Source organism: Cuculus canorus, chromosome 1 (genome assembly GCF_017976375.1).
Source record: "Cuculus canorus isolate bCucCan1 chromosome 1, bCucCan1.pri, whole genome shotgun sequence".
Classification (NCBI taxonomy): Eukaryota; Metazoa; Chordata; class Aves; order Cuculiformes; family Cuculidae; genus Cuculus; species Cuculus canorus.
Window position 1 is genome coordinate 77,262,304 of NC_071401.1, and position 26,924 is coordinate 77,289,227.

The window sequence follows — 26,924 nt, forward strand, 5'->3', positions numbered from 1 at the left end:
TGTACGTATACATACAGTCTGCATGTCTGCCTACTGGGAATACACACTGGACCTGGGGACATGGATCCACAGCAACCTCACTTCTACTTGGCTGTTAGATGCTGCACCCCCTTGCCCTGCACACTCTCTTGAAATGCTACCAGACCTTCAGAATGTATTTTAAAAATCATTGGTATAGCTCAAAACAAAGTGTTGTTGTAAACAGTTCTTCTGAAGACTGCATCACCAGATAGCAACCTTAATCATAAAGTGTTTTTTTCCCAGCTCTGCATGATATCCCTGGATCCAGCTGAGGAATCCTAATGACTACAAGAGGCTTTTAATGTCTTTACACAGCAAGCTGCAACATGAAAAGGCACTGGCTTACTTTACACTGCTAAAATGCTTACAGTCCCCCTTCTAGCATCTCAGAAAGTGATCAAAAAATCATCCTTCTTTCAATGCTGGATTCTTGTAAAAAAACAAGTTTCACCAACTTGATTGAGTATATCTGAATGTTATTGAAGAGTAGCATAGATAAAACATCAAATCTGACTAATTCCATTTTTTTTAAAAAATATATATTGGTAGCTAGGAAAAGTTCAGAAGTCCCTCCTTATCAAGAAAACACTACAAATACACATTTGGGAAAACTGGTTCCTGCTCTCTGAGAAACCCTATCAGCTATGGAGTACAATAGGCAAGAAAACACAGGGACAATTTATTCACTGGCTCAAAGGGATTAGAAAAGCCTAGGAAAAATATCAAAATGAGGAACCAGTCGCATGATCTGAGAGCAAACTGCATTTAGAAATCAGAGGTTCACTGTTAAGTACTAGGTACTGTTTTTCATTGCAGTATAAAAATAGAAAGCCTCAAAATAGAAAAAAGAACAAATTCTCCTCTGTTAGGTTCAGCTTTAAAAAGTAGTAAGCCTTGCTTCTCAGTGTTTACCATGGATGACATAAGCTATGCCACAGAAGCTGGAGTCAGATGCAAACACGAAGAGTTTTGAGATCATGCTAATTTCTTGTTGGAATGAGGGTTTTTTGAGTGTGGGTCCAGCTCCTGACAAAGGGTTTGACACAAAGTTCACTAAAGTCTCTCTCTGACTACATATATCTTTATGTCAAGTCCAGAGGACCGTGCAACGTGACTTTCATCTATAAAGCAAGACCTCCACGATCTGATGGGATACAGCTGATGTGAGCAGTCTCCATGAGAACCAAGATCCCAAAGGTAGCAATATTCTGCATATTCTGCCACTGGCAGAAAGGCTAAAGTGCACAGAAATGTGAACAGGAGACACCTGAGAAGCGTTTTCACTTTCCTGCTGCTGAATTCTGTACTGGTCATTGTATTCAACAGCAGCCACAAGTTTCTTCGAGGTTTGTGAATTTGTGAAACTCTTGTGTGAGAGATACAGACTGAAGAGGGACATCAAAAAATATCATGGATTACTACTGGCGCATAGTATAAAGCACAGACACTTCCCATTTAAGGCTGTGGATACTCAGGTATTATGAAACGAAACCGAAGCCATAACTTGCAAATGTAAATTAACAGGACCAGCAAAAGGACTGAGATTTAACTTAGTTTGTGTGACTGAAGACATCCACCTGCAACCCAGGTTTACAATCTGCCGTCTTGTGGTATCTGTAGCTGCGGCTTCACAAAACAGAAATGGCAACAAGACCTCTTATTGTTCCTGAGAATGTGCTTAGGAAGGTTAGAAACTCTTTTCCCAGCAACAGGCTCCTTACAGCTAGTCATGTCTTATCTGAAGGTTAAGAGTTCTCTGATGACCTCTATTAAAGCCACTTAAGCTACTGTGAGAAATATGCTTCACCCCCTGCCTAATGGCATCAAGCTGTGCCAAATGCCATCCAGCCCAGGAGAACACCAGTGCCAGTACAGATGGTCCTCCTTAGCAAAGGGATGGCCTGAGATGGGCACACATTTCCCCTGGGGGGACAGAATGGTACTTTCCAGGCATGAATGAGCAAGAAAGAGACTGCTATTGAGCTGAGTTTAGTTTGCACCCTATTTTTTAACTCTGTCATTTTCAATATATAAAGATTTTATTTTACTTCAATTCGAGTCAAAGACCAATTTAATTTGTGCTAAAGAAACCCATACATAGCATAAAAGGGTTACACCGTGTTTTAACAATACATCCACTACAGAGGATTAAAAAAATGTGTTCCTACTACAATAATGGTGTGCATTCATTCCGAGGTTGGTTCCCAGAATGAATTTTCAGTAGTCTAGCTCAGGAGGTTAAAATTCAAAAGTAAGATTTTCACCATTTATAGCTTGTGTTTTCTTGTTTACATTGTACTCTGCCTTCAGAGAGACAAAGCCAGTCAACTGGAGTTTCAGTTCTTCAACATCCGAGCTGTGTTAGCGTGCATAGGTTTCCAATAGTAACAAAATTACTTGTATCCAAAATAAAACTGTTAAATGAAATTAGGAAAAATACTTCATGTTCATAGCAGCACATAGCTATTCACAGCATCTTAAGCGCCCAGTTTTGCATTTTGAAAAATGAATTTTCAAGCAAACCTGCATAATCCTGTCTCTTTAAGAAAACTGGGATTTGTCATACTAAATGGCACAAATAAGCATTAAATATAAATCACTCTATTGCACATAACTGGCTATTTTTAATCCTAAAATATACAAAGTTAAGTTGTTTGAGGGCAAAGTCATGTTGTTCAGTGCTGAAAAAACAGCTGTGCATGGGTTTTATTGAGCCATATAAGCAGTGGCACGGGATGGGTGCACATTGGGAACACATATGCACATGCAGGCCACTCCACAGGGTGTTCTCCTCTGCCCTGTCAGAGACAAATGTTAGGCATTACTGGTTTAGCCTGTTCTTGATACATTCATTAATGTTACTAAGAAATTCAACAGCAAGGGAGTAAAAATGCATCTGTTTCCTAGAAGAGCTCTGAATAAAACCCAAAATTCCGTGTTCTCCCCATGGGAAAGTTCATAAGAAGCCCCTAAACATGCCTCATGTCTTTATATGACAGGAAATCTAGTTAGATACAAATGCTGACACTTTTGTGTGCTCTGTCCAAGATGTTTCAGGTCATGAGACAGACCGCTCAGCTAAATACTACACTCATTTTCACAGGACAAACCGCAGCAATACTTTCAAACCGCAGCTAATCCCATCCAAATGGGAATGTAATCTGTTTGAATAAATAAGTAAAAAGAAGAGCAAAGCCAAAGAATAATGAGCATTTCTCAGGGTTGTGTGTCACAGCTATCTGAGTATCTGAAATTGGGGTTGCACCATTTATACTGCATACTCCAAAGAAGACAAACTGTGCCCTGTAAGGCAACACGGACAAATGTCTTGAGACAAACGATTCCATGGGTTAAACTGTGATTTTCTGCTTGCTGGAGAGTGCTCTTTGAAGTTACTACATATTAATTCTTTTGTAATTGTATTGACACAGGCGCACAACACTTGCATTATGAATTTTTCATCTTCTGCAGCACTGGGCATTAGCCGTAGCCAGAGTCAGAATGACCAACTGTACAGCGCAGAGTCCAACCAGCGCAGAGCTTCTTGAGCAGCATGCACTAACTTCTAGCGATGTCCAAATACTGCAGGTCTTAATGTTGTTTTCCCACAACCTTACAAAATGTTTCAAATGGCTACGGTGGAGCCTACAATTACATTTCAACCATTCCTATGCAGTGGACCTAAGACTGCAGAGTCATTTTATATTCCACATGGAATTTATGGATATTGCAAAACTGAACTGTAACACTATAAGTTTCTAGCACAAAACGTTCTCACCATGTTACTTAAAGATAGTGTATTTGGTACACATACTGAGAAATAAAAGCACAGTGGACATTAAATGCCTTCCCCATGCTGAGGTATGTGGCCACGTGTTGCTCTGCAGTGCCAGTTGTGCTGATGGCAAAGGTTATTGCCCCTGGCCTGCCCTGGCTGCCTGTCATTCGCCCCTCACTGGAGATTAACACCTGCCCCGCACTGCTGGCACAGCAGATCTCAAGAGTATTCTGGCACCTTTCAGGCAGAAATAGCTGTGTTGAGAGAGCACAGTGCTGGAAGCTAAGCTGGCCAATTGCGAATTAACAAAATGTGGGTTCCAGAAGCAGCTGTGCTGGTGAGAGCAACCAACCGGGGCTGGGATTTCTCCATCGTGGCAAGCTGGAGACAACATGATCAAAAGTGAGCCACAAAATGCTATTGCATTTTCTGACATGCCAAAGCATCCTGAGTTTACACCCAAAGACCCTGCACCCCACCGACCTACAGACACGCACCAAGCCTGCTCTGAGCACCTATCTCTTTTAACACATTTGAAAGACAGAATGACCACCCCCAATATGTCCTACAATAAACACCCAAAATCCACCTCCCTACCTCCTGCTAGATTGCCCCACTTTCTACACCAGGGTCTCTTCAAGAGCTGAGTTTATTATGAAGCTATCCTAACCCTTTGCCTCCAGTCCACTACTCCAGTTTTTTACTGTTTATATTTCTCCTTCCCTGTGAATATTCGTGAACTAGATTTTATAACTGATCATGTCATCCCAGAAAAGAAATTAAGTAGAAACACGTGTTACTCTTACCATTTTCCTTTCTGTCACAAGGATTGAAATAGCCAGAGGGAAACCGCCTGCAGCATTATCAGAATCAATTGTCTGCAGTCTGGTAAAGTTCATAAGCTGACAAGTCCCAGAGTTGTCTAATGTCAGAACCTGGAAAACAGCTTTTAGCACATCACATTTGGAAGAGAGCTCCTCTTGAAATCAAGAGAACTACAACCATTTTTATCTAAATTCTACCAGAACTGGTAATGCACACATCTTACTCCCTCGACTATAAAATGTAGTGCCACTATTTTTCTGAAATGTTAACCTTGTGTAAGTCAAAATTTCCCCAAATAATAAGATGTAAAAGCCATTAAAATCACTCATTAATTATATAACTATGTGAAAAGAATAGAGCCTCCCTTTTTGCTCAGCAGCAATAAAGATATTTGGAGATAATACAAGGACGTCAGTGCCTCTGCGATCTATATAAATATGCCTTTAACAAAAACCTTTTTAAAGTACAGTCTGGGTTAAATAAACAAAGGCTGATCACGACTGCTGCAAGCAGCAGTGCTCAGCTGAGTTCAGTTGCTGCATATCTAAAGGTCTTGCTGGATGAATATTCAAACAATGCATTCAGCCTCACGACCTTGGACTCTGCTAAAGAAAATTCCAGGAGACTCTGATCCTCCATGACCTCACTAGCAAGGGAGTGTAGACATTTACAACCTAAAAACTTAATGCAACAATCAGGAACAAAATATAAACCATACTGAGCAGGCATTGTGAAAAAAAGGTAAATAAATGCAAACAGCACTAGAGCGACTTTGACAGATATCAAAACCACAGTAGGGGCAGGGGAGGAGGGGAAGAATGTTAAATTGTAGTATCAAATGGCAGCACATAATAAGCCAAAGAAAAAATTTGTTGAAAATGGATGTTAAACTCCATGCGCACACTGTGAAATTCGGCTGCTGTAGCCAAACTGGGGACCAAACTACATGAGCAAATAAGACAAGAGTTGACAGCACTCCCCATTCAGAAGGGCTGTGATGCTTTGCACATTGTTCGAGTACACTTATTTTCTAGAAGACTGAAATACTAAGAGTATTAAAGAGTACTCTTTCCTTAGTGGCCAAAAGCACATATTGTGTGAAGATCTCACTCAAAACAAAGAAAAAGCTTCTTTTAATTTTCAGTACTTACCTTGGCCCTAGACAGTCCAAAAGCAATAAGGGAAATTTTTCCTTCATTTTCAACTGTTGCACACACAGACAACTGTGACCTTTTACTACATGACCTCAAGAGTGAATTCATCGACGTGCATCCTCCTGAGCATGTAGGCTGTGGTCTCACAGGATACCTGGACAAAAGTTGTGTCTATACTACTGGCTTGGCCAGCTCCAGCCTGGGGTTTCGACTGCTATGCACAATACTAAGTCATGAACCCAAAATAGAGACTTTCACTTTTCCCAGCAGTCTCCACTAGCCCACAGGGCCAGTTTCAGAAATGCACTAAGGGCGGACCAGTAAGCCATAGCCACAGAAACAATGCTTCTTACTTCCCAGCACCCAGATGCACTGCTTCTTCTCTTTTATTTTTGGGTTACAGAAGAGAGTGACACCCTCCCCAGTCCAATGCCAGCTATGTCAGAAGAACTTCGGCGATACAGACAACTCTGAGCGTACAGGACACTCACACAACTTGTACACAGGATGGAGCACAGCATGATTTGTCTTCCTACCCATCCCTACCACTTCCTTGCATACTTCACAGCTGACTCTGATACAAGCACAGAAGTGGTTCATTTGCTCCAGGATCACACCTTAACCCTAGGGTGCTCCTAGCCATGTCCTAGAAGAGACATTTTGGAACAAACAAAAGCAAAACAGACACAGAAAGGGATTACATGACACACAAAAACTGTATGATTTCTTTGAATCTTCTGCATTCTCTTGTTATAGTGGAAGGACATTAGCAAAATAATACCCATACTTAATTTTCGCAAAATACATTGTTGATATCAGAAGATGAGATAGAGCAGAAATAATGAGAGACGGCTACCGTTTGCATTCAAGGATTCTGAACAACAGATGTACAAGTGACTAACATGATAGATAACTATGGCTTTCAATTATTTTAATTTCTAAATAGATCTACTTAGACAAGCAGACAAGTGTTTATAACTTGGCTACAGATAGTGCTTGGTATCCTCAGCACCCAGGAAATTTCCCCAAAAGAACGAACAACAAGCTTTGAGAATGGGAGGATCATATTTAGCATAATCTTAACTTTTCTCATTGTATTGAATTTAATATAAATTATTTTAAACAGTATACCATCTGCTGATTAAGTTTACAAGGAAGTTACACCACTGAACAGGAGAACAAACTGCTTAAGGACCTGTAGGATGCATCAAAGTGATAAACCAGCAATGTGGCTTGCTCAATCACAAATTATTTTGCTAATAATAAAAAGCATTTTCTTCAATTGGACCCAGTTAGAGAACTAATTCATTTAAAGGCTGAGGAACTGATTGGAAGAAAGGATTACTTTCCCCCTCCAAATCTCTAAAAACTTGGCAGAAAAGGCTGATATAACTTTAAAATCTGAAAGAAATGGAAACCAAGAATCATAGAATAATAAAATAGTTTGAGTCGGAAGGGACCTTAAATATCATCTAGTTCCAACCTCCCTGCCACGGGCAGGGACACCTCCCACTAGATCAGGCTGCCCAAGGCCCCATCCAACCTGGCCTTGAACACCTCCAGGGATGGGGCATCCATAGCTTCCCTGGGCAACCTGTGCCAGTGCCTCACCACTCTCATGGGGAAGAAATTCTTCCCTACATCTAGTTAAATTTTTTTCTTGAACAGCTCGTTCAGACATCTATGTAGTCCTACCTACAGATGCTGTCCATGATTCCTAACAACTTAGTAATTCCCTGAGCTGTAGAGGCAAAGAGCAACTTGCTTTTTCAAATGTCCACCATACCTGATGTTGACTGAACGCACACGAGTGGATTTTGCGGTTTAATTTAATGTAAAAGCAATCCCATTCATACGCTCCAAGACTACTCCAGCATGTGAACCCAAGCTCAGCAACTGTGGATGACCCACAGATATGTTTCAAAACATATACTCCTCACACAAATTAAAATTATAATTTTAACGTACGTATGGTGGTGTTTAAATGATTGATAATTCACTTAGTTTCAACTGAAAACATGGGTTTACACACTTCAGTGCTTCTCATGTATGTAACAGCATTATTTAAACAATTTTATAAGACCAATTTTCTGCCTTACGAACTGAATTCCAAGAAGACGTCACCACAAATAAAATACAACCACACACTACATACATGATTCACCGTTTATAACGGTCATATGTAGCCAGTTCGTCAGTCTGAATAGCGAGAGAAGTACTAAATTAAGGAAAATACTGCCATTGTCACTCAACACATGAAACAATTATCAATCAATACAAATCAGTCTTGCAAACCAAATTAACTATGGAATACTATCCAAAAAGTTTTAAATCAAATCCCTCGCTTAATAATTAAGTACATATTTAAGACCAGTGATTAAAACCACTTCAGCTAACCAGCCTGAACTGCAAAACCAAATGTGATTTAAAGGATTACTAATAAAAATATAATTGAAGACCAAGTCAGGAAGCAGAAAAGTGTTTATAAATCTGCTACAGACAGCATATGACCACCTTACCACCTGAAAAATTCCCCAAAAGATTAAAAAATAAATTTTGAGCATGCCCAGAGCATCTGATGCTTTTCTCGATACCCACAGCACATGGCTGCTGCTTTATTTATTTTAGCAGTGTGATGAGGCAAGGTTTGGATGTTTACCTACTCACAACAGACAAGAAAGCTTTGCGAAAGCTTTTTTGCTCTGAGCCCCCAAATCACTTCAAATTAGCTACATTTCCTCTGGGAGTTCTCCTTACTCCTAAAGGCTGTTTGCAACCCAGAGTTATATTATCCCAAAGAAATTAAATCAATTTTTAAAAGTTATGGGTGAATGCATTTTTACAAAAATAAATAAGCCCCAATCCAAGTGAGCTCCGAAAGCCAAGTGGGGACCTCAAAGAAACTGAGGATTTGGAATAGGAGAGGACACCTCACCTATCGCTATCATTAGCCATGGAAGCATGAAGCATATTGAATCATCTTAATAGAGCAAACCTCAATAATCTGAAGCAGAGTGGAAACAAGATATTGAAGATGTTGAACAGAGACTGAATTTTTTTCAGATTAAAACTAAAAGAGTCCTGCCCTTCTGAAGGCCCATGTTTATACAGATTGTGCTGAAGTGGGTGGATTTTGAATCATTTCATTTGTAGTTCACCACTAACAAAGCCAAACAAAACAAAACAAGCGACTGCAACAACTCCTCATTTCCACACATGTATAGAAATGTAAAAAAGTAACGGTGATTTTTTCAGCATTCCCAGCATTCTGATCTAGGTGGGTTGGCTTAAATAAAAAAAAAGTCATCCTTCTCTTTCAGCCTTGGAATTTTGGCACTTGATAACTGCAATCCCATATAAGAAGCCACTTAATGCAAACAAAAAACTTGCATGTTAAACATTCAAAACTGGAGGCTTTTGATTATAAAATTGCTTGTGCAACTTTGACTCTAAGCTCAAGTAGGAAACGGACAATTTCCTGATTACCTCAAATTTATCTAGCATGATGCTCTACACATTTTTTCTATAACTCTAAACATATTTGTGTTGTTACTGGAACAAGCAGTAGGTATACAATCATATGCAAAAAATGAAAAGCACCTATGAAAGTTACATAATAAAACCAATTATGTGGTGTTTTCTCCCTAATAAACAGAAGTACTCTAAGAATTTAAGAGAGAGTGCCAAACTAAAACTTGAGCTACATCAGCTCCATGGAATATTTCTTCAGCAACAGATTCAGGAGCTCCTCTGCACCCTTGAATTCAGCTGGTTCTTGTCCCCACCCAAGGGCAGGACCTAGGTCTGCACCAGACCTACTTCTCTTACTCCCTTGCCTCTTTGCTTCTCTTCTCCATGAATGGAAGAGAGGCACAAAGGAAGCAAGATTCAGCCTATTCACATGGCTTCTTTATCTTAGCAGACGGGGATGAGCTTCCCAGCACATCCTTGTCAGAAGATGGCTCTTATGTCGAGATGCATTGTGTTCACGTCTCAGTTTGCTGCGCAGTATTTGGCAAGCCAAAGCTCGTCCTCCTATGCTGGAATGGCACCGGATTAGGAAGACCTGAAGCTAATTTACTAGACACAAGCTTGAAGAGGACTTTGGAGGAAAATATTGTGCTCTAAAGCTTCCTCAGATGTGAGGCCAATATGAATCCTTATTTTTGTCCAGTTTTCACACATACCATTCAGCCTGCCAAGGCCAAATGTGGAAAACATTTTGTTCTTTATTTCAAACGTGCACAAATTATTCATGCATGAAACTACACAGGCATGTATGCATGTGCAAGAAGTACATTTGCAATGTTATATAGGGGTAGTTCTTTTAAATCTTATCTTTCCAGCTGCATATTTGCTTCTGATGACAGCATATGCAGATAAAATAATATTTATACAGAAATATCAAATTGAGTGATGTCCTTAAAAACACGCATTCACATACATTAGATCATGTAGCATCAACAAATGTACAGCACCTAAAGATAAAAGCTTTTCATGAATTTGTGTTGCTCTACAGATCCTCAGTTCACTGATTTATTCTGGAGATGCATGAAATACATTTTTTATGTCTATTTTATGGGTTTTGTCCTGCTCCAGGGCTCCAGGGAGCAGAAAATGAGAGAATATAATATTGCTTGTGTGTATATATATATATAGAGTCAAAAAAACTCATATCCTGTTGAATGCTACTTCTAACACGAATGACACGTCAACTGTTTGCTCACAAGGTGCGGTAAGGCATCTAAGTAAGTGTGGAAATGCTGTACACAAAACTGGCTAAAAACGGTTTGCTACGAGTACTATCTTATAAATGTATTCATCTGTTAATTCATCAGTTGCAAACAGCATAACAGATGCACCAATAATCATATACATTCGGTATTTCTTTCCCATTCAGTATATTGGATTAAGCCATGGGAGCAACACGTTTTATTATGAATGTTACTCACTCCTCTCACAATATGAGTGAGTCTCTCTATGAAGAACTGTCTAAGCCACTAATTACTGAGTCATCTAAAGAACAAAGGAAAACAGTGAAGTGAAAGAAGTCTCAAAATTAAATAAGCTTGTGGATGTAGGAAGTCTGGAAGGAGGCAGATCATGTCCTACACAAAAGATTACGAAGAGACTCGTGTAGGGACATACTGGAGTCGGACATTGCACTGCCTATGGAAATAAAACATAGCGGTGATTGACAGGACAGCTTAAACAAATATTCACACCAGCCCAAAATTTCCTAAATACTTTTTAAAGGAATACAGTAAATATGAAATAGTGTCAAGCAAAAACAAATCGGGTCCTTATCTCACCAGTGCAGCTGACATTGTATTACAGCTTCCCAGCAGGTGTTCATGTTAGATTAGGCATGGTAAGATCTAATAAATACAGTCCTCCCTACCACGGGAAGGCTAATTAACTGAAAAAACAAACCCCAATCACAGAAAGAAATAAATACCGTCAAGCAGAGACCACAACAAAGTCCTGACTGACAGTATTGCACTATAGCTTTTTTCACTGAATATTAGTTTTCATTTTATTAAAATAAACACATGTATTAAAAATGGACCACAGGTTTTGATTCCCTGACAAAAAAATTATATTGCTCCAGTCCCAAAATAGGAACCAGGATACCCTCTGTTTTTTCAGTATAAAGGACCGTATTTCCTTCAAGAGCATTACATGACCAATCCTAATTTTAAAGCTGACTTATTTGTGACCTTTTCCTGTTAGGAACAGCATGGCGTTTACACATCTGTTGAAACACCATACCATTTGTAAAGTAATATTTAATTGATTCCATAAGATGTTAAGACATGTTTTAAATAAGACCACCACTGATAAAGAAACCATGCAAATTAAAATAAGCATGCTGCTTGATAAAGCTTCATGTTCATTTGCCATACCAATCTCCCTAGTCTTTTTCTTTAAAATAAATAGCAGAACAGGCTACAGAAGTCTCCAGTTTCTGGCTAGAAATAGTTCTCTTACAGACTAGTGCCTTGCATTCTTGCAAAACAATCAAAGCACAGCACTTTGAAGTCTAGCACATTCTACCAAGATAAAGGCACCATAAATATTAATTAATTCCTCATGTGAGCAACTCTATTATAATGTCTAGAGCAGACTTGGAGCTCAAGATCAGAAATCAACCAAAAGCTGATATGCGTGCTTTTAAAGGGAGCCAATTATATTCCTTTTAAATTGAAAAAAACTTCTTTTCAAGTAAAGAGACTCATCAATAAAGATTAAATACATGTTTTAGTTAAATCTAAGATCCACCTTGATAAATGCTATTTAAGATGAAGGAAAGATTTAAAATCTTACACATGGATTATCCACTGAAGAGTACCATTTTTCTTGTCCTATTTATACAATTGCATGTATTTAAGAGAAGGAGCATGAAAAGTGTTTTTACATGTCTCAACACAGAGCATATTCCCATTTCCCCAACTTTAAACGTACCATTCTTCTCAATGTCCAGAACTCCATCATTTCTGTGAAACAAGCTATTTCAGAAGCACAGCTCAGCCACCACCTCTGAAACTGTGATTTTTTTTATTTTTTTTTCAATTTTTTTTTTAACACTATGTGGAGCACACCTTTGTAACTCAGCTGGGCAGGGGAAATTGGTGGAGGAGCAGCTACCGGTTACCTTATTCACACCTGCCTCTGATGAAGAGCCATCTTTTAACGGGTCCTGTAATTAAGACAGCACACACTGCGCATGCAGGCATTTCAGAGAGCACCTCGGTGGGCTGCGGGGCATGTACCCCATCACAGCCAACCATATTCAGCTGTCTTGCCAGTGCCACCAATACTGCAGAACAACCATGTGGTGGCTAAGCCTGGAACTGCAGAATTGTCCCATAGGGTGCAACTGCTGCACAGGGAAGATTTCTGTGTGTTTGCTTCCAACACAACAAGTTCAGAGCTGGCAGGGCAGGCTCCACTGCAACTGCCACTTGGTCCTTTGCGCTGTCCTTTTATGAGATGTTTGTTCAGCTAAAAGTAAATCATTAGATCTCTCTTGGTAATGGCTAACTACCAGGGCAATGGCTACTGTAAAAGCTACTGGTGTCCTAACAAGGCTGAAATATTGAACCCTGGGTTGTAGTTGTCTGTTGCACTCTCAACTTCTCTTCCAAATATCTAATCATAGCAGAGAAATACCCATATTCCACAACAAAGATAACAACTAATTCATCTTCTCAAGTGATAAGGTCATTGATAATTCAAGTCACGTTCCTGAATTTGCAGTTCCAAGTAAGGTCTCTGGCTTCTTAAATGGAGAAAGGGTCTTCAGCTTCTGGTGTTTTTGTTGTGCCTTTTTCTGTCTTTTTATCCCAATACTAAAGAATGGCCTCTGCAAAACCAATTTCAACACCTGTAAGTTTCCCTTCCACCAAAGCAAATTCTCACAACAGTAATCCCTAGACTGGAGGAGGATGATACAGTTCTGAAGAGTATCAGGATCAAGAATTAGACAGTGCAACTTCACCTATAATACCCAGCAACTTCCTTCTGAGATGCTATTAACCACTATACAAGGTGGAAGCTTGGCAGTCTGTCTCCAAAAAAAGCATTGAATGAAGAATATGAATACACTCATCCAAATGAAAGACAATGTCATGTTTTGGGGTGCACCTCTCCTTGTCAGGGGGCTATAGTTCCAAGGAAGACAAAAGCTGCACCATGGTCTGTGCCCTACAGGCTACTGCAGTCTAGTACTGGGTGAGGACGGAAACAGGGCTCCAGGAGCTGAAGCACCTCCAGAGTACTGTGTATGATTGAAGGTTGGTTTGCCATTCTCATAGAGAAATAATAAAGACGGTATCTAGAGAAGAGGTTTACAATTACTGCTGCTGATAGAGTAACAGTTCACAAGTAGTTAAGTGGTCATAACAAACAGGTGAGAAACTCAAATGTGCATGGCTAGCAACACTGGAGGAGGCTCAGCATAACTGTTATGTATAAACAATCAGGAGCCATTTACTCCTACCCCACCTGCACCTTCATCATAGCATAGGCTTGAAAATTCAGTGTTTTGAGGTAGTGATACAGAGCTAACTTTCAAGGCAAACATATACAAACACCTGTTAGGTAAGCATTAATAATTCACAGCAAGATGCCAGCTTTCCATCAAGACATTTATTATGCAAAGAAAATATTGCAGAAGGTCCTTGGAATAACCTAAATAACTTTCAAAGAAAAGGAATTACTTAGCCTATCAGTATTGTTCATTCAGATTTTCCCTTTGCTGCTTTTTTTAAAAGAAAAAAAGGTATTTTTGCTGAGAGTTTAAATTTGTGCTTAAAACTATATGCATAACCTCTCCCTTTCTGATGACGATGCCTCTGCTTTTGCCAGCTAAAAGGGCAGCATCCGTCTCTTGTCCAGCCACCAGGATTCAATCACCCACCACAGGAGGTGGTACCTTCACAGCTACTGCAGCTGTTCCGTAACTGTTTTGTAAGATGTACCATCCCCATGTGCTCAACAGACTTACTGGGTAAAAACAGCAGCACTCAATGAGATCAATAAAGAAGGCAACGCTTGGGAAGGAAAGTAACGCTGCCCCAGGCAAGGGGCTGTCAGAGAGACAGTCAGGTTCCAGGTGGGACAGAAGGCAAATGGGATGGTGAGTTATCACTATAGGGGCCATAACTGAACTTTTATGCTTCATCTCTGGGTAATCTCACCCATAAAGGGTCCTAAACTCCTTTTACAGCACAAGCATGAGCCCAGTTAAGGTACAGCATGTGCTAATAAAACAAAGATATTGGGGAGATAAAAGAAGACTGATACTTAAATTCATTTACTTTACTTTATTCTTACTATGGATTCCCAGTACTTGGCACCCCCCCCCCCAAGACATTATTAGGTTTTATTAGATTTCTTAGCTTAGTCACTGCAGGACCATGGCTGCATCACTTTGGGACCTGAACAGTGCAGCAGCACTGCACTGCATCACATCTCTTCCCAGCTTAGACCAGCAATCCTTACACCATGCTCCCCTGGGCGTCTAGACGTGGCCTCCAGGACACAGGGAAAATCTGATGCTTCTGGTGGAAAAAGAGGCAGGAAGACTATGAAGTTCAGTATATGTAGTATGCCTCCTATCATTTACCTCTGGCCAGGAGCTAAAAGAAGTTATATTTATACACAAACCATCAATATACAGGCCTTTCAATACAAAACCCAGGTAGAAATTTTGTGCATACTTGTATCTTTTCAACGGCTGTGGCATTCTCTCTCCTTGCCTCTCTGATGCAATGTGGCTCTACTTATATTTCTCCAGAATGCTCTGCAAAGACTATTCGGCTTTGATAATGGTGCCTCTTTCTATGTAGCCTTGCACTGCATCTCAGCCCATTATTACACGAAACATTAAACATATACCTTCCCAACTCCACCCTCTCCATCATCCTCAGCTACTGCCTACATTCATTCCACCATGTCAGATCTCTGTTACCCAGTTTTGTGCACTTGGAACTTCACTCCTTCTCCTCTTACTCTTGAAAAAATTACCTCTAAAATATCTATATTACTAACCTGTTATCCCCATGGCTCTCTAAAACTTAGTAAAGGAAAACCATTTGTTTGCTGAGGCCACTAAATATCACAAAATAGTCTCTACAATTCCTAGTGCAACTATGCCTGCCTGTTTTCTCTTCTGTAATATTTCTGGGAGAAAAAAAGGTCTCTTGTGTTTATACAACATCTTTTACAGTGATGTCTTAAGCCCTAAATAGGGTACTAAGACACTATGGTAATGTAAAAATCACTGCTGCCATGCAAGGACACTAATGGTGTGGGTACACCTAGGCAAATCCTCTGGATTCTGTGTATTTTCATGTTATTGGATGCTCATTTCTGTCCCTCAACCCCCTACAGTCAGGAAAGAAACAACAGATACTCTTATCACTCAGCTTTACTGTCTCATCCCTAATTTGGGCATAATCCCAGTTTAAACCAGTTATCTAACAGCTAAATATAATTTCTGTAGGCTGTGTAGTTTCCAGAAATAACTAATGCTGCATCCTTGTCCCCCCCCGCAGCACTTGCCAAATCCTACCCCACCCCACTGCCCTACTCAGTAGGGCTATGTGGCAGAGAGACCTAGCTCTCTCAGCAGATACTTGCCATGCTCCTGCACGCATTAGCCCTCAAATCCACAGGCTTATCTGCAGCTCTGATTTTTTGAGCCTACTCCCTTCCCAGTACTTCAATGAACTACACTCAGGCAGCTCGTAAGGACTGAGTGATCACCCACCTACAGCCTCAGTCCCACTCTTGGGGAGGAAGTCAAAAGATGCTCTAAGAAGCATCTAAGCTAAGGACACCATAAATAAAACATATCCTTGCTGAGCGGATGTAGACCCAGTTCATAGTGTGAGGGGAGTTAGAAGGCAAATGCAAAAGCTTTCTTTGTCTTCGCAGTAAAATCTGCAGTGAATCCTTTTCCAAATTGGGTAAATTAATTTCTCCCTCAATGGTCTTGAGCACTGCCTCAACTCTTTCGGTTCAAATATTTCCTAAACAGCTGGGAAGAACAAAAGCAAAACAAGAAACAGAGTATTTCCAGAGTTATTCTAATAAAAAGCATGGGGAAAAGTAAAAAATGTTCATTTCTTCCGAATTCAGTATGTTAGATCCTTTTCTACACATTGATGGTGCACCAGCTGAGCATAAATCACCAGTTCCTCACTCTGAAGCAAATGCAGAAGCCCTGCAGTTCCCTCCAGAGGCAAATGACCTCTAAATATTTGATCTTACAACCACTAACGTGCTTCCTTGCTCTGGAAGCTTGTCAGTAAAAGGCATTTGGGGGAGTTTGGTAGGGACACCTAACGCCATCTGAATCAAGCACGGCAGTCCCTGGTGTGGTGGAGTACGCAACTATGGAGCTGCTGTGCTGTAATGCAAAGCAATCTCCACTGACTTACCACATGGAGCATTCAAACATATGTCTTAGGAGCCTTTGGTCTACCTGCTACAAACTTCACGCACCCTGCTTTAGTGTCTCATCCCATATTCATACTTGGGTGATGTTCCCTAGCAGAATATAGACTATACAACCTTGGTTTACCACTGAGAGATGTACATTACTAAGAAATGGTACATTTTACATGATTTTCCTTTTCCTGGGCATTGTATATTGAAATTTTATATGAGTAACATACAGATTTTTATTAACTTGGATGCTGAATATGTTTATTCAGATTGTTGTGAAATAGATAAACTAACATTTTTCCATGTGGTAATGCTTCATAGAAGAGAAAGATGCAGGAAAAAAAAATGTTTTCCATGCAAAAACTCAGATATCAAACATTACTTGCAAGTTTAGAAAGAAAGAACCAATGTATGTATTACATTGGTATGTATACTGTATGTACATTTTTTAAAGGCAAAACATCTTGTCACAAAAATTAAATAATTCCCCTGCATTTCATAAAACCAGCAACCTCAAAACACCTCTGGTTTCCTTTTCCCTTATTGTGCTCCTAAACTCTTCCCCTTCCTTGCATCAACCACTTGCAGTCCAGCTCTGCTGTGCAACTCCTGACAGAAGGTGTTGCAATACAGAGATGCAGTTCATAATTTTTGTGAATTGAACAAGGGGGGTCAATTCCAGGCTTCATTAAGGTTTGCAAAGCAAATTAGAGCACTTCACCACTGCATACAATAATCTTTGCTAATAAGAGAAGTCCCAGCAACTCAACCACTTACCCCAAAACCTATACAGTACTTTGAGTGCATCAACACAATGGCTACCCTGGTTCCATCTTCAAGCACATCAACAAAATAGCTATCCCAGTTCCACCTCTATCTGGTGGTAACCAGATCTCTGACCAGCCACCCTAGTTCTTCCTCCCTTTCACCAGCAGGACTTCTCAGTCTCTCCACTTGCAAAGGCTAGGTTATAAAATAACCAAAATAACCAAAACCATAACCTTTGAATGTGATGGGAGATCTCACACTCCCCACATGGTTCTTGCTCTGTGCTTTCGACAGTGTGGCAGCTGCTTCTGCTGAACCATCACCAGCAGTCCTGAAGCCTGGAAGGAGATGCCTTCCCTCATTCCTCTGGCCCCTTATTGCTGTCTCCAAGGAACACACCAAGCAAAGTCTCCTCTGCTTTTCTGCTTTCAGCTTCCCCTAGCACTGGATTTTCTTTCAAGAAGGGTCAACAAGCAAGCCCTTCTGTAGCTCCTCCTGCTATCTGTCTTCTACGGGAATCTCCCACATTCTCATTGGGAATACCTCAACTAATTTTTCCCATCCAGCTTTGCTTTGATTTGCTCCAGATGTTGCCAACTGTATTGCTCCTCTCCCCTTGGCTTCTACTCCATGTGTCTGAGTGAGATCCAGCACAAGAGGAGCTCCAGCTTTCCTACAAATGCTTTGGTCCTATTTTAATTAAAGGGGCCAGTCACCCTCTAGAACAGCAATATGGTTATTAAATGCCTCTATCTCAACCCAAGAAGTGTATTTCAAAATACTGTAAGGAAGCCAGAAGTGAATAGTTGACTGCAGGAATCTCACTCTTTTCAACTGTAATTCAAGTGACCCCGTAAGCCTTATATCTTCAGCGGTCTATGGAGAAATCTCATGCTGAATGCCAAGTTCGAGTAGTTGGACTTGGTCCAGAAGGGTGTCCAAGACCTCAAAGCGCTTAGGAAAGGTGTCCTGACACCCGAGACCATAAGATACTGTGGGGCCACCACAACTGCAGTATGGCCATAAAGAAGAGCTCAATACTGCTCCCAGTGTCTCTGTTTCCAGGGTGCAACAGCTCTTCAACCTGCAAAGTGATGAGCGCTCTCTCTTGTTCCCTACCCCAGTCACTGGGATTTGGGAGACACAGTGTAAAAGCTGGCATTTGTGGAGCACAGGAAATATGGATCATGCCCTGTTATGCCTATCCACTCCTCCTGCAGTGGCACCTCGCTGGCTTTGCTGGGGCTGCAGCCTTCAGCAACCTTAGCGATAGATGAAGGATTTCCTCCCTGGAAAGCAAGAAAATATTCAGCTTCCAGCCAGTTTGTCAGAGAAATTCCTGAACAACCAAGGCCTCAAAATGAGTATCTAAACACCAGGGAGCTTTGTTTTCAAAATGCTCCCAGAGAAGAAGCTCTGTTTGACAAATACAGCACTGCATCACAGCTACTCAAGTGTCCCCTCTAGGCCAGCTACCACAGGGAGAGAAGGAGTTACTAAAGAACAGCAGATCTCCTCTTTTTAATTTCGGCACTTCTGCCAGATCGCACACTCTATGACAAGCACAATTTCCATTTAACATCAGAGTGTATACGCTGGATGCTACCATATTAAAGAAATAAATTGCATACATTTGGAATTCAATAATGCATTGATACTGCCTCAAGACAAGTTTCTAAAAAAAAAAAAAAAAAAACCAAGTGATAGTAGAAGGCAAAAATAATACACATAGTAATCACCACAAAACAAGCAAAACTAACACATGAACAATACTTAGAGAGCCAAGCTGAAAATGTTGCTTGAATGAGAAACAGCTCAAGAAGACATATGGACAAGACATAAGACCCTTTTACTGCTAAAAAATGGTACTCAGCTGTGTGGAAGACCTTAGCATTACAGAAATCTTCGTCCGGGGAGGAAGAAGAAAGGAAAGAGGCTCTAATTACTACAAAAAGAAAAGTAAGGATATAAAAGAGCTAGCATAAGATTTCAAAACTATCTGAATAATCAGGAGCTCAAGGTTCCTCTTCAGAAGTGAGTCAGAGCCTTCTGAAAACCTCACTGCTAGAGACAAAGGTGAGAACTACTCAGTGAGAGCAATGCACCACAGCAACCACTAATTACCACACACCGCTGAGTCCAAGATCAATATTTCGTCTTACCAAACTGTACCAGAGGTGGGAGCTTCTCTGAAGGCAAGGCGGCATGGCTGGCACAGTCCAAAGCATGGAGCAGCCCCAGGATGACACTTCAGGTGCAGAGCTCCCAGATGGAAACCAAGACATCACACTATGAGTGAGACGAGGCAAGGATGTGTACGCAGGAGTCGAAGCCCTTCTCTTCCCAGCAGTGATGGCACTTCAGTGGCAATCCTGTTTTCCAACCCTAACGATGTTTTACTCGCTACTCTTCTTATGCTGCTTCAGTCTTCTCCTCTTCCTTATCTCCTTTTATTTGAATCATTCAGCTGTAATCCACGGTGACCTTCCTTCTCTTTTTATTTTCTTGTCCATTCAAGAAGAAAAGTAGTTACTGAGACTGCAAAAGGTTACGACCCCAAGCCATCAACACTTCATTTTACTGGAGGCAAGATGCTTCTGACAGCCCAATTTCATACTTGATGATGGAGGCTACATCTGCCTGACAAAACCTCTACCAGATAAATGCAGACTTGCCAAAATCATTTCTCAAGAGTAATGAGAAGAGATGCAGGAGATCAGATGTTGACCAACATACTCCAGAAGCTCAAAAAAGCCCACCACTGCATTGTAAACAGCAGCAAATTATTCTCTGTGCTCCTTTTAAATAGCAACATGGAAGCATTTAGTTCAGCAAACCAATTTTGGTACTAGCTTTTTCCGGGCTGTGTGGCCTCATCTGCCTATTCCAGTTTAGTGTAGCATTGACTGATCCCAGTTACATAACTGCACCCTTAAGCTCATAAGTTGTAAGGTCAGTATCAGGTTAAACTCTTGCTGTGTAAGAAAAGCCTGAATTGTCCTACTGCCACACCTATTTTTCTGTGTATCTGATGCAATTCCCAGCTCAATCTCAGCAGGAGATTCCTTTCATTCTCGCATACCTCTTCAGTTTTTTTCCTTCTTCTACTATTTCTCTCCCAGGTTAATTTTACTTTTATAATACACTCAGGAAGATGAAAAAATGGAAGTTATAAAAGCTAAATGACAGGAATGCTTCTGTACCATCATTTTACTACAGGCATTGAATTGAAGTGTTTTAGGCAGCACGTCATATGGCCTGTCACAAGCACACTGAACTACCATAAAATAAGACAGGAAAAGATAATGGTGTTTTGCCAAATGTTCGGTATTTTTAAAACTAAACTGAAATAACCCACAAAAGCAGATGGAGCTCAACTGTCCCAAAAGCATATTGTTCTGAAGGTAGCTACCTTGTAAGCCCTGGGCTCTCTCATGCTAGAATATGCAGGCAGGCTTGGTTAAATGAGCTGGCAGAAAAACCTAGATGGCAAGTAGCTGCTGACACTTCACTGCCAAACTCCTGCTTAAGTTCTGCTATCTTACTGTCAAGCTGTCTCTGCAAAACACTTGTATTTGAGAAGGGTTTGGTTGGGTTTTTTTTTTTTAAATTTTGCTGACATCTTTAAAAAAATCAGTCTGACTTTCTTTGTATTTGTGACACCAGCAGTGTAACAGCAGGGTACCTACTCCCCCGTCACAGAGTAGGTAGCACAGCAACAACTTTGGAGGATGATACAATGAAAGAAATCACTCTTCTTTGTACGCCTGCTTCAAGCTTGACACTGGAGAGCATCATACTTTCTGCAGTAACCCATCAACTTCTGTTTGGTTGACCGTATGTTGCAGCAAAGGGAAAAGGTAAGAGCTTTCATTCTGCTGTGGAAATAAACGGTACTCAAAGAGTCACAGAAAAAAATAGATCAGAAGGGACCTCTGGAGGTCATCTGGTCCAATCTCTTGCTCAAAGCAGAGCCAAATTCCAAGTCTGATTAGGTTCCTTGGGGCCTTGTGCTGTCAAGGGTTGAAAATTTCCAAGGACAGATCCCAGAGCCCCTTTGGGCAACCCATTTCAATACTTACCCACTCCTGCTGTGAATGTTTTTTTTTCCCTTAGATCTAGTCAAAATTCTTCTTGTTGCAACTTGTGACTGTCATTGTGCAACTCTGAGAACACTCAGCTCCATCTTCTCCTTAGCTCCCAAGCTAGGTAGTAAAAGTGGAATTACACCCTCCCTTATTATTCTCCAGGCTGAAACAAATTTCACCCTTCCCTTGTGCATTAAGCACTCTCATTCCCCAACTGTTTTGATGGCCATCCACTCCCCTTGCTCCAGTATGTCAGCATCTCCCTTGCACAAAATGTGGACTCACAAGAGCCAAGTCACTTTCCTTGGCCTTCCAGTTACCTTTTTGCTCGTACGATCCAGTAAACAGACATCGCGTTACCAACATTACAACTTCCACCACTCACTAACTTACCTAACTGGTATTCCTCTGATCTGTACGAGATGGTGTAATTTAGCCACATTCGGACTAAAAAAACCAGACGGGAAGCTCTGTTACTTAGTTCAAGAAAGAACAGTACGCTCATCTGTTACATTTGCTCTGCTTCTCTTGAGGAGAGGTTTTTTAAATGGAAAGGTATTTCTGTGATCCTTGATGAACTGTGGAAATGGCTTAGACTTCAAGCGGAGAAGAGGGGCAAGAGCAAAAGCTAAGCATGTTAGAGATTTTTCAAATATGTAAATGTACCAATATAAATCTTACTAATTTTTCTCCTAAAAACTTGCTTTAAACCCTTCCACACAGGCTGACCGCTAATTACATTGCACGCCTTTAGTGAATACAGTATTAAGGCACATTATCCCTGAAAAAAAAAGTAAACTTCTAATTGTGTTTATGTAAGTAATTTGGCCGCCTAATTCTCCCAGCTGGCTATGGTTTGGTACTCGCTCTCTAGCACAAGCCACTTTGTATATAGTTTGCGAATGTGCTGTCACCTTTTAAAGACATATGAGACGTTCCCAATAGCATGCTGCTACAAGAGCTGTCACTAGATATAAGACACGAACACGTGCTTGAGAAACCATAGTGAAGCAACGAGCAAAAGGCACACCATATTTTGTCAGCAGGAATGTTATGAAATAGCACAAGAAAACTCAACCATATTGTTCTAATTTAGGATAAAGTAGATAGCGTCTTATTTCGGAGCATGGAAATGTAATCTATTCCAGTCTCTCTTTCCCCATCAACCTTTTCAAATAACAGCGTGCCCTGTCATCCACATTAAATTAACAGCTAAACATAGCTGACTTCCAACCAGAGTGCTGCAAGGCTTTATCCTTCCTATATACACATCCATTTACAAAAGAAATTGTGGTAATGAGATTGAGATCAAAATATTGTCCAGAATCTTTTAAAATCAAGGGCAGGGACAAGAGAAGAGAGATTTCTTTATGATTTAAAAATGATAAATACAATATGTATGATCAAAACAACAAAACTTGAGAAGTTACAGCAGATGTGTTAATTTGCACTCTTTAACTTCAAATTCTCCAATTTCGCTCAAATGTCAGCTTGTCCCAGAGCTTGACAGCAAAATATAAAGAAAATACTCTATACATATACCAAAGACGGTGAGATCTCTTGGACAGTTTGCCCAAAGTTTTGTCCCTAAACCCTTATGGGAATACAATTCAGAAAGGTTTATTCAATAAATTAAAAGAAATACCTCCTACGGGAAGCAAAAGACATAACAGAATGGAAAACATTTCCTGTAGGAGGAATATTTTTAGACTTTTTGAGAGAGAGGCAAATGAAAACTGAACAGAGCACTGCCAACTGGTTTCTCACCACATTACTCTCAGTAGGGTGCAACTCAACTGAAATTACTCTTTAGAGAAAAAAGAAAAAGCGTGCTCAAAAACCATCTTGCCGTGTTACAACAGTAGCAGAAAACAAAGGGATAAAGCAAATAAAACCTGAAAATAGCAATGGAAAAAATGTATTCGTCTTCCTTTAACAAAATCAGTTATAGATGTCCAGTGGAAGTAGAGTCTCATTACTGAATATCAAATCCAGGAAGCCAGTCCTTTGGAGAAGAATGACTGAGACAATCTAAAAGTAATCTTAATCACACTACAAAAAAAAAAAATCTTTCATTTGTTAGAAAAGTCTGTATTATACTCTGTACTTCACTGAAAATATTTGGTACATATACAATATAAAAAATTTATAAGAACAAAAGGACTCATTAACATTTGAACTGGCGAATCCAAATAGCAGGCTAGAGCTACAGTAAAGAAGCCTTGCTAAGTGCAATACTCAGAAATCTTCTTTTGACCTTGTGCTGTCAAAGAGTCCTCATGGAGAAATACTGTAAACCAGGTGGTCTTGGCTTTGGGAGGATACAGACAATGACTGGGAAGATCCAGAAAAGGCAGTTCTGTTTTCACAACTTGGGAGGCTGATGCAAGCTGTTCCCATAGCCAGAACTGTGAGGACAACGACCCAAGGATCAGAGCTTTAGGGTGGGAAACGTGTTTGTATTTATGGGCCAGAGACACAGTACCTAACCTCCTACTTGGCTCCAAAAACATGAACATGTGCTACTCAACATCTGTTTCCAGTATGACAATGTAGCAAGCGTCAAGCACTGGAAGCTCATCAAATCCTTTAAAAACACTCTTAACTCTCCCAGGGACTTAATAACTCCTCGCTGACAACCAGAGTGGAACAGATGCGTAACTTGCAATAGCCAGTCTGCACAGATTGAGGAAAAGCTGAAACTCAACCACAAAGCATGTGCATGTATGTGTGTATATATACGTATTATTGCTATGGTATAAGAATAGATAAAAATAATAGAAATTATTTTGAACAAACACAGCTTAAAAATATGGACAAAATCATAGCTTCAAAAGTGTTAAGGTGAAGCAAATAAAATTCCTAGGGCTGAATGATAGCTAAAGGCTTTGTTTACTACTTCATATGCTTATTTTGTCTGTGAGTATTCACCCATTAAAAGTAAAGCACACACACAAGTACTCTGTCAGATAGAAGTCTGAGAGCTCATTACCTTACAAACTTGGACAGTGAGCCTCAATGTCAAATTCCAGTAAAGTCTGCATCTTGCCATTATTTCCTTATTGCCTCCCTTCCAGTTTCCGTAAGCTGAACAACATACTTGGCCTCTTTTTCCCACTGTTCAGCCACCTGTTTTAGTTAAAACCCAGCATACCCCATGATGTATGAAAGCTATGTTTTAATACATCAGTGTAATTCCAGTGACCCTTATTTTCTCCAATACTATGCCACACAGCCAGAAAATCAAATATAAGCAGCACTATATCATGTTGAATGAGACTAAGATAGTGTTGCCACTACAACCTTAATTTTCATTACCTTTTTACATTAAGGTTTCAACTCTGCAACTCTGATACTGATACAATCTAGTTACTATTATACCAGAAAGAGTGTTCAACCCTGCTTGCACATAAGTCCCTGCTGGTTTCCATGATGATATTTACATCTGGAAGAAAAAAAAAAAAAAAAGAAAAAAAATAAAGCTTAACATCTATATTCTTATACCACAACACCACAGAAGAATTACGGGACTCCTGAAAAGTTCTCCACCTGCAGATTGCTGCAGCTGCAGTGTTTGTCATACAAGAGAGTCTGCAAACCTAAATGTGCCGCATCTCCATCATGAAGTCAAGACAGCAATCTGGGTGGTTGATATTTTAGAAGCTGCTCAAAATTACATTTCAGTCTCATTTCTATTATTTTCACAAGTTCCTTTCCCATTACTTAAGCAATGCGCATTCAGGGAGAATTCTATCTGTCCTAGCTGTCAGCTCCCATATTTTCACCAAATGTCTTCAGGCATCATTTAGCTGGGAATAGGAAGGGGCGCATATGCCAAATTCAGAAATGCTGAATATATTTAGTTACTTTTAATGGCATTCCTCTTCATACAAGATCCACAACATTCCTGCCCACCAAGTCTTCCAAATGTAGAACTCCTACAGCATGGACTGTGATGGACTTAGGCTGAAACTAGTCTATGTACCTAGTGGTTTACGGTGTTGTATGGAAGAAAATAAAGCAGAACAGTTCAGTGGTAAATATCATCACACCAAGTCTTTTACTTTTAAAAAAAACCAAAAACCTTCCAAAATACATTTCTCACATACTTGTTAAAAAGGCCCTCTCAAAGCCATGGGATGGGGATGGGGCAGTGTCCGGTTTTTCAAATGTTTGGAGGAAGATCAAAAAAGCACGACAAAAAGCCATCTAAACATGCTATATCCCCATTTTGCTCCCTGGACGGATAATCAGGGCTCTTCATGGGAATTTGTTTAAACCTGTCTTCCATCCATATACAAAAATATCTGGATTAGGTATCAAGATGCTTAAGGATAAGTATAACAAGACACTGAGCTCACACTTCAGCTACATATCACTCTTCAGAGATTATTATGGCAAAAAGATGAACTGGTGCTGATGGCAAGTTAATACATTCCCTGCAATTCCTTCCCAAAGACAGACAAATTTTCCAGCTGATGGGGAAACAATTTTAGAGCATATCATAACAAGCCACACAAAAAACACAGGCAAGTGCAGAAGCAAGAAAGTCAAAACTTTGAGTGAAACAGCGAAGATAAAGCCTGTAAGACCATGGCAAGTGGACAATAGTAAATATGACACTGTCACAAAAGACTAAATGTTGATGAGATATTCCATTAAAATACTTGCATTTACAGTGTTAAATTAGTTTATCGAGGAGTATTTACAGTTAGACGATGTGAGCTATTGCTATTGCTATTCGGTGGTAGATCCTTACGCCTACTTCCAAGTGCAGCTTTGCCTGCGTAGCTAGAAGACTCCAGCTTACCCCTTAGTTTGACAAACATGCTGTCACATCAACACCACTCAAAATGTAATGCCAAGTGAAAACTGAGGAAAGGGTGTTTTCACTTAAGTATCTCACTCTAAATTTTTTGAAAGTAATGCAGCACATATACTTCTATTTCATGTTTTCTTTACATGTCCTAATGAACAGCAGACTGTCTTCTTTCTCTCTTTTCTGTAGGTAACCTACAAGTTTCAGAGTATATATCAATCACTGCTCATGAGTTGAACAGGAGAAGGAAAAATAAAGAAAAAACTCTCTCTTCACTACATTTAGAACGAATAGGTTCTGCTCCTGCAACTCTGATTATCTGATCAGTCCTTTTTCTCTCCAGAACAACTTGTTCCACTAACCTCAAAGAAAAATATTCATTTGAAGCACCCAAAGATATATATGCATACGGTAACGTGACCTCTCAGTTTGGACCATTTCTAAGGCTTTTGCTTTGCCCTTTTTTTTCAGAAAATATTTTCCATGCATATCCTTCCATAAGCATAGTTTTGAAG

General features: G+C 40.1%; 1 protein-coding gene across 2 annotated transcripts in view; it reads right to left on the reverse strand.

Annotated features, from left to right (window-relative positions):
- ARHGAP6 (Rho GTPase activating protein 6) overlaps positions 1-26,924 on the reverse strand; it is a 327,693-nt gene that overhangs the window by 295,187 nt on the left and 5,582 nt on the right. The window contains exon 1 of one of the 2 annotated variants that reach the window (XM_054050944.1): positions 19,665-20,221. The exons of the other annotated variant lie outside the window; for it this stretch is intronic. Coding sequence (XP_053906919.1) covers positions 19,665-19,787 — 123 coding nt within the window. The 5' untranslated portion in view covers positions 19,788-20,221. Of the gene's footprint in view, positions 1-19,664; positions 20,222-26,924 lie in introns of those variants that run through there. 2 annotated transcript variants of the gene reach the window in all.